An 8,787-nucleotide genomic window follows, 5' to 3' on the forward strand; every position below is an offset into this window, starting at 1 on the left:
GAAGAGTGATTCTTCTGAAGACTGTGGTGCAAGCGCTTCCCATTTATAGGTGTTTTATGCAGGCTCCCCCCTCCAGCTTTGTGAGAGAGTTTGATGCTCTTTCCCATCAATTTCTTTGGTCTGGTAGTTTTCTTTTTTTCTAAGTGGAGTTTAGTTAAATGGGACTCTATTTGTAGACTGAGACATGCTAGAGGTCTTGGCCTCAGATCTGTTGCTTTGGTTAGCAAGGCCTTGGCAGCTAAGTTGTATTGGAGGTGGTGTAATAGTCAGGATCAGGATTGGGCCAATATTTTAACCCACAAGTATCTCCCTGGTGCTAATGATCATGAGGTGCATCATCTTAGTTTAGTGGGCAGGGGCTCTTGTATCTGGGATACTCTTAAAAAAGGTGCCCAACTTATTAAAGATTGTCTTTTCTAGATTTGTAATAGAGGCTCTGAAGCTCTTTTTTGGCAAGACTCTTGGGATGGTGACCCTCCTGTTATGTCTAGTTATCCACAGCTTCAGCCTCTTTGCAACATTTTCACTGATGTTGGATGGGTTAAGGTGGAGAATTTTAAAATGGTTAGGTGCATTGGACAGGTTGAGGTGACATGTTGGAAGGATCCTCTTGAATGGCCCTTGGGTGGTTCGGATGAAGATCGTGTGGTGTTGGTTAATATCTTGGAGGGTAAGTTATGTAGCTCCCTCAAGGAGAGAGATATTTTGGCTTGGGGTCCTAATCCAAAAGGCAAGTTTTCTGTTGTTGAAGGTTATTCAGCTTGATAGGACATTGGATGGCCTGACGGATGTTCCCTGATGGAAGAAGGTTTGGAATAGCTTCTCTTGGCCGAAATGTAATTTCTTCTTATGGCTGGTTGCTTAGAGGAAATGCCTCACGTGGGAGAATCTTTATAAGAGAGGCTTCTAGGGACCATCTATCTGTTATGTATGTATGCATAATGAGGAAGACTGCTCCCACTTGTTTTTTCTATGCCCTTTCTCTATGGCACATGTGGTGGGAGGCTTGACAACATGCTTGTTTTCATGCTACCTCCTTAATTGAATTTTGGGATAGCTTGGGCAGACCCCATCAAAGACCTCTTTTCTTCAAGTGGCTTGGGCTATTGAGCCAGCCCTTATTATCTAGAATTTGTGGCTGGAAAGGAATCAGAGGGTCTTTTGTGATTCACATATAGGGAGTCCTCAGTTGTGGCAAAAGATAGTTAATAGGCTTCAGGAGACAATCTCGACTAAGTGCAATTTGTCTGAAAATGTTGATCCGGGTTATTATGCTATTGTAAGGAATCTGCAATTGGAAAATATTAAAATGGACTATGCTACTGGAAATAGATCTCGACATGCAAAGCAGTGGATAAGTAGAGATGGAAGGTGGATTCCCCCTCCCATGGAAATCTTAAAAATTAATACAGATGGCTCTTCCCGTGGGAATCCTTGACATGCAGGTATTGGAGGTATAGGTAGAGGTGATGATGGTTGTGCAATTTTTTTTCCTCTAGTTATATTGGGTAGCACTCTAACAATCTTATTGAGGCCCTAGCTATTAAGATTGATGTTGAGCGAGGTTGTTCTTTAAGATGGAGGAAGATTATTTGTGAGTCGGATTCTCAGGTTGTTGTGGACATGTTGAACAAACAAAATTTAAATGATGTGAGTTGGCGATTAGCTTCTGTGGTCAGACAGATTTTACAACTATGTAATACATTAGAATTTGTCTCCTTGTGTCATATTCTCAGGGAATGGAATAGCGTGGTTGTTTGTTTGGCCAAGTGGATTTCAAAGCATGTTGATGGTTGGGATTTTAGTGGAAGGGATGGTCTACCTCCTAATTATATTGAAACTTTAGACAGGTTAATGCTAGAAGACAGGATGATGCAAGAGCACCCAGTGGTGTAGGATCAATTTCCCTTTTATGTTTGTTTCATTTTTATTGTCATTTTTGAGCCTCTTCGAGGCTCCGAATGATCCCAATTTTTGGTATAATTCCGAAAAGGTATTATCATTGGAAATCTGATGGTCGGATCTATTGCTATGGTCACTGGACTTTATAGTGGTGGTGCTGGTGGTTCTTTTAGGATCCTTTAGTTTTTGTTGCTGTCGTGGTGGGCCTAAGGCCTGTTCTTTGTAATTTTGTCATTTCTGAATAAATCTTTGCCCCTTTTTTCAAAAAAATTAAAAATTAAAAATTGAGAGAAGAAATCAAACTTAAGATATTTCTTTTTCTAAAATTGAGATAACTTGAAATTTCACAAAAGCAATTAAATTGAATTAATCATTCTCTAAAATTAAAACTCAAAGCAACTACATTTAGTTTACAATTGCTTTGTTTTATCAAAGAATGTAACCAATAGATTGAAATAGAAAGGAGGATATTTAATAGGAAAAATATATGTAAAAATGGCTCTACGCATATACCAGCGAAAATATCCAGACATCGAGCGACATAAATGGTTCTTTGGGCAAACAAAATACGTGGTTTCTGCTTGCAATCCAAGGAACTGGGCTCCCCATCCTCAGCCAAAATCAGAATGGCAGATGGTGAAATCTAGGAGATTTCAGAAGGCAGTAAGGAAGGGCTTACTGATTTATTCTAGGGCTAGAAGATGTTTTAATGGTAAATAGAATACCCTCCGCTTGTAAGGATCTTTCAAGCCTACCATCTCCAATAGATTCACCCATTTGCAGAATCTTGAGGGAGGTTTTTCAAAACCGGTTCCCCGAAACAAGCCAAAAAAAAAATATCGAGATCTTGGATAGTTGGAGATCGGGTGTTAATAACGTTAGACCTCAGATATCTGAGGAGGGATGTAAGAAACCCAAATATTTGCCTCCTTCCAAACCCACGGAGGCGAAGTTGGATTTGGAAACAAACCCTAAATCAGAAAAGAAAGATGTACTGGAAATCAATTGTAGTCTGGTTGAAAGGATTCAACAAACATGCAAAATATTTAGGGTTTTTGCTAGATGGTGTGGACTTGGAGTCCCGACAGAGCTAATTGTGGATTGGTTCAAATATTTCTTCAACCAAATAGAGAGTATTTCTATCTTGTCTGAGGGTTTTCTTTATAATGATTGCGAAAATGCCAAGCATAAGAATGAATTCTTAACAAGTAAATCTTTGATTCTTAAAGGCTTTGGTTTTAAATTTTTAGATTGGCAACCTGCTTTCAATCCAAGTAAATTGGAATCATTTAAAGTAGATAGACCAGTTTTGATCCCTAACTTACCAGTAGAATTAATGGATAAAGAAATTATTAGGAAAATAGGTAATCATTTAGGAAAATTCATAGATATTAGTGACAAAGGACGAATGTATTTAGACTATGTATTGATAGTTAATATGGATATTAATGTTAATTCACTCAGCCCTATTGAAATTAGAACTAGGGATTCAACTTTCTTAATTTACACTGAAATCTATAGAGGGGTTTTAGATCTAGATTTAACAGACAAACCGATCTCAGTGGTTTTACCCTTTCAAAAGAACCCTAGGGAAGACCCTAAGCTGGATATTTTTTTCAATACGAAAAAGGGAGGGTTTGTGATCAAGGATAGCTTTCCCCCAACAGGGCAATCTAATGAGGTAGAGGAAGGGGAAATTGTGGGTGATCAGAGCATAGATGAGGGAGTGAATTCCTCTCCCTTGCTATTCCATAAGGCTATTTTGACGGATGGTGGGGGTAGCGATACTGATACAAAGGAGAAAAAGAGCAGTTGTGCCCATGAAGAGGTAGGATTTAAAAAATTATCTATTGATAATAAAGATGAAATCAATCTTGACAGTGATTGTCGGGTTGCTGGTGAGGTGGGGGATTTGAATCCTATCCCTGAATAGGATGTTGGTTCCCCCCAGTCATTGGAGGCTCCTGATAGATTGGAAAAGGTTGAACAAGAGGAGGATATGGTTTGTAAATAAAAGGAGGTGAATTGCATTATCAACTATTTATGTGACTCAGTTACTGAGGACATCCTAGAGAATTTATTGGATGAAATAGTAGATAGAGAAGAGTTAGAATTACAAAAGAGGCTTTTGATGAAAGGGATTACGAATTTTATCAATCCACCAAAGGTCACGGATACAGAGGCCCTTATAATGGAGTTAAATGACAAAGAAAATGGTGAAACTTTTGAAACAATAGGAATTGAACAATGGGTTGGGGAGAAGGTTACATCGGATTGTGCAAAACATTGTAAGAAGAGAGGCAGGAAATCCCTATCAGAGTTGAGAGATAATGATGGAATAGTTGAAGTTTAGGTTAAACTTACGGATATGTTTCATGCAGGGAAGGGGAAGGTCCTTCCCACAACACCATGAAAGTATTATCATGGAATGTTAGGGGTTTAAATGCCCCTAACAAGCAGCGGATTGTTAAACGATGTATGTCTACCTATAGTTCTGATTTAGTTATGTTATAAGAAACCAAATTAGAGAAAGATGGCTTAGCTTTTTTTGGTAAACGATTAGGCCTTAGACATATTACAGGAGTACTAGCTATTGGAGCCTCTGGAGGTCTGGCCATGATTTGGGATCCTCGCAATATTGGTTTCTCATTATTAGAAACTCATGGCAATTGGATCAGTGGCAGAGTCACCAGTTTTAAACATAAACTAGATTTTCTCATCATTAATATTTATGGACCAACACAAAATGAGGACAAAAGAAGGGTTTGGAAGGAAATTGAGGAATTCAAAAGTAGTACCCAGGAAAGACTTGCATCATTGGAGGTGACTTCAATGCTATTATTAATCAATCTGAGAAACGAGGAGGCAAAGCCAAAACCTCTAGAGCTTCTTTAGATTTTGTAGATTGGATCCATCGCAATGGCTTGGTAGAGATTAACATGGTTAAGGATGCCTTTACCTGGAATAACAGAAGGTTAGGTTTTAGTAATATCGCAAAAAAATTAAATAGGTTCTTTTTATCAGGCAGTCTCATCAAATTTCCTTATACCTTAGAAGCCTCAATCTTACCCTTCTCGGGCTCGGATCATTTTTCGATTCAACTTAACATTCTTGTGGATTCAAGACTGAGAAGATGTCCTTTCAAATTTGAACAGATGTGGTTGAAAGATGATAATATTCTTAGGCTTTTAGAGAAATGGTGGAAGGAGGCAAAGGTCTCTAGGTCCAGGATCTTTAAGGTAGTCAATAAGCTTAAGATAATTAAGCAAAAGCTCAAACTATGGAATAAGGAACACTTTGGGAATATATTTGACAAGAAGGCACAAGTGGAAGCAGAGTTAGTGGAAGTAAATGAAGTTGTCATGTTGAAAAGGATGGATGAAGCTTTGTTTCTCAAAGAAAAGAAACTTCTTCTTGAACAAGAAAATATTCTTGCAAAAGAGGAGGTCTTTTGGAAACAAAAATCCTGGGAAACGTGGCTGGATGAGGGGGATAAGAACACTAAATTATTTCACAATAGTGTCAAACTTAGGAGAGTCATTAACAAAATCTTTAAGATTAAGATCAGTAATGGCTCTGAGGTGGTAGATCCTAAGCTCATCTCCAGGGAGGCAGTAGATTTTTTTTCCAAAATTCTCAACATAGATTTGAGTCCTCATCACTCAGACCAAGACAAGTTTCTAAAATTTATACCCAAATTACTAAGTAAGGAACAAACTTATGGTTTGACTGCAAAATTCTCTTTATTAGAAGTAGAAGCGGCTCTAATGCAGATGAATCCAGATAAATCCCCTGGTCCAGATGGCTTTCCAACTAGCTTTTTTCAGAAGTGTTGGCCCTTCATAGGGGAGGAGGTGACAGGTGCTCTTGAGGGCATGAGGAATTCAAGTAATAATCTTAAAGAAATCAATAATAATTTCTTGGCCCTCATCCCGAAGAAGGAAAAAGCCTGAATACTTTGATGAGTTCAGACCAATTGCACTGTGTAACACCATTTATAAGCTTTTTACTAAGACCTTAGCTAATAGGCTTCAGAAACTCCTTCCTCTTTTGATTAGTGAGGAACAAATGGGTTTTGTTCCTGGAAGGTCTATTTATGATGGGGTTATTATAGCACAGGAAGCCATACATTTTATCCAGAAGAATGAAACCTCTAGCATGCTCTTAAAAATAGACATTAGAAAAACCTATGTCAAGGTGGAATGGAGATTCTTGTGCAAATGCTTAGAAGCCTTTGGGTTCCCCTCTTCGTGGATTAACTTGATATTTGAATGCATTTCAACACCTAAATTCTTGGTGTTAGTTAATGGTACTCCAGAAGGCTTTTTTAGCTCTTCCAGGGGTCTAAGACAAGGAGATCCTTTATCCCCTTTCCTTTTCATCATCATGGCAGAATCACTGGGTAGAGCTATTTCTAGAGCTAGGGAAAGCAGTCAGATCTCAGGAATTAGAATTACTAGAAACTTAGATCCTACTAGGCACCAACAATTTGTGCATGATATTATGCTATATGGGCTCAGTGATATAGGAGAAGCGAGAGCTTATAAGTCGATCCTAGTTTCTTACTCTAAGGCTTATGGACAAGAAATTAACCCGACTAAATCTGAAGTCTTCTTTTTTAACACTAAGGAATGATTACAAAAATACATCTACGAAGTTTTGAATTTTAATATGGGTAGGCTCCCCTGCAAATATCTAGGTCTACCCTTAGATAAGGGCAATGGATCTTCAAAGTTGTGGGATTTAATGATAGACAGGATTAAGAAAAAGGTAGCAACCTAGAAAGGTAAGTGGTTATCCTCTGTAGGCAAAGTGAGTATAGCTAAATCTGTTTTGGCATCAATGCCAATCTATCAGTTATCATGTATTAACCTTCCATAGTCCAAAAAGGAAGAATTGAGTAAACATCTAAGGTCTTTTTTTCTCGTAGGGTACTCGGGATAAGAGGAAGATCTCCCTCATGGTTTGGGATAAGATTTGCAGGCCAAATTTAGAAGGTGGTATAGGGATTAAGAATATTAAGGACCAGAGTAGAGCACTAGGGGCAAAATCAGTCTGGAGAATGTTTAGATCCCCCCACCTCAAGTGGGCTCAGATCTTATTCCACAAATATCTTAGTGGTAGGGACCATACTAGCCTCTTTAGGGAAATTTCTCCTCTAAAAGGATCTCGCATTTGGAACTTTATGCTGGATTGCAAGAAAATAATCTTAGATAAATTATCTTGGAACTTGGGTAATGGTGAGGAAGCCCTTTTTTGGATGGATTCTTGGGGAGGATTCAAGGCACTACATAAGAATGCTAATCTAGAGACTTCTAGAGCAGTGCTGGAATCCACATGGGGTAGGAATGTCGGGGACTACATAACGCTAATTAACAAGGACCTCTAGATCATGTGAATGTCCCAGAAAGGGAGAAACATGAGCTTCAAGACATCCTTGAGAATAGAATGGTCTCCTTCAACTTGGGGTTAGATACTCTTGTTTGGAATGGATCGAAATCGGGAGAATACACCTCTAAAGATGGTTATAGTCTCCTTCTTAGGTAGTAGCTCTCCTTACGCACTTCTCTCCCCTCAGTCTTGTGTTGGGACAAGATGTGTTTGCCAAAGGCAGGGCTGCTCTCATGGTTTTCTCTCCAAAATAAGATTCTTACTACAGATAGATTCAAGAAAATGGGCTTTGAGGGTCCCAATAGATTCCCTTTATGTGAAAAGGCAAAAGAAGATAAGGATCATATCCTCCTAAATTGAAATTATGCCTCCAAATGTTGGCTATGATTATGTAACAAATTAGGATGGAGCTCAGCTTTCCCTAATTCTATTCTAGGTATGTTTCAGGCATGGCCCATTCTTCATCAACGTTCCCTCTTTGGAGGTCTATGGAAATTGGCCCCTTCTTTGGTAATTTGGGAAATTTGGAAGGAACGTAATAGGAGACTCTTTAAGGAAAAGAAAATGGAATGGATCCAACTAGTGAATGGAATGGATCCAACTAGTGGATAAAATAGAGGCCTTAGTAGTAGAAACTCTTAATAGCATGACATCTAAATTTCCTAGTAAACTTTCTGAGATGACATACTGGGATGAGAAAATGAGAGTCAAATGGTCAATTCTGAAGATTCCTCCCTTTGTAGGAGTGATCAACTCCAATAAAAAAGAATTAAGAGAAGCTTGCAAATGGCAAGTCCCAAAAAAAGGGTGGGCTAAGCTTAACTTCAGTGGAGCTTCTTGTGGGAATCCGGGTCTTGCAGGGATAGGATGTTGTCTGCATGATGATGCTGGTAGGGAATTAGCTAAGTTGGCCAAGCCTATAGATATTCAATCCAATAATAAAGCAGAAATTTTAGCTTTAGTTGCAGGCCTCCTCTTATGTCAAAACATGGGTATTAGTAAGCTTGCAATAGAAGGGGACTCGGCTATTATTATCAATGGCCTTAGAAAAGGTTTTCTTCCTAATTGGAAGCTAAATGTGATTTTATCAAGGGCTCTAAGCCTTCTCAAGGTATTCAAGAAAACAACCTTCAAGCATATCTACAAAGCAGGTAACTCTAGGGTGGATGAATTAGCCAATGCAAGGGCTGATGAGCAATTTCTAAGTTAAGATAGGGCCCTTCATTTTGTCCTAAGAGCCTAATGCAAGGTTTAGATTTCTTAGGATTTATGCTCTCCAAGAGTTAGGACTTGGTATCTCTCCGGGGATTCTTCCTATGAACCATGCTACCCCCTTCAGAATGGAGGTTGGTATGTTAGTGTCAGATGGTAAGGACTACGTTTTAGATAGTAGAGGAAACTTCTTTGCTTTCTAGATGACCATCCCAAATCCATTTTGGAGATCTCTACTTAGTCTCAATTTTCTGTATGAACAGGGATAAGTTGGATATTAGA

General features: G+C 38.7%; 1 protein-coding gene across 1 annotated transcript; it reads left to right on the plus strand.

Moving 5' to 3' along the window:
- Positions 1–7,939: 7,939 nt before the first annotated feature.
- On the plus strand, positions 7,940–8,503 carry LOC131074637 (uncharacterized). The gene has a single exon (XM_058011294.1). The coding sequence runs from the start codon at positions 7,940–7,942 to the stop codon at positions 8,501–8,503; it is 564 nt and encodes a 187-aa protein (XP_057867277.1).
- The last annotated feature ends 284 nt before the right edge of the window (positions 8,504–8,787 follow it).

Source organism: Cryptomeria japonica, chromosome 4 (assembly GCF_030272615.1).
Source record: "Cryptomeria japonica chromosome 4, Sugi_1.0, whole genome shotgun sequence".
Classification (NCBI taxonomy): Eukaryota; Viridiplantae; Streptophyta; class Pinopsida; order Cupressales; family Cupressaceae; genus Cryptomeria; species Cryptomeria japonica.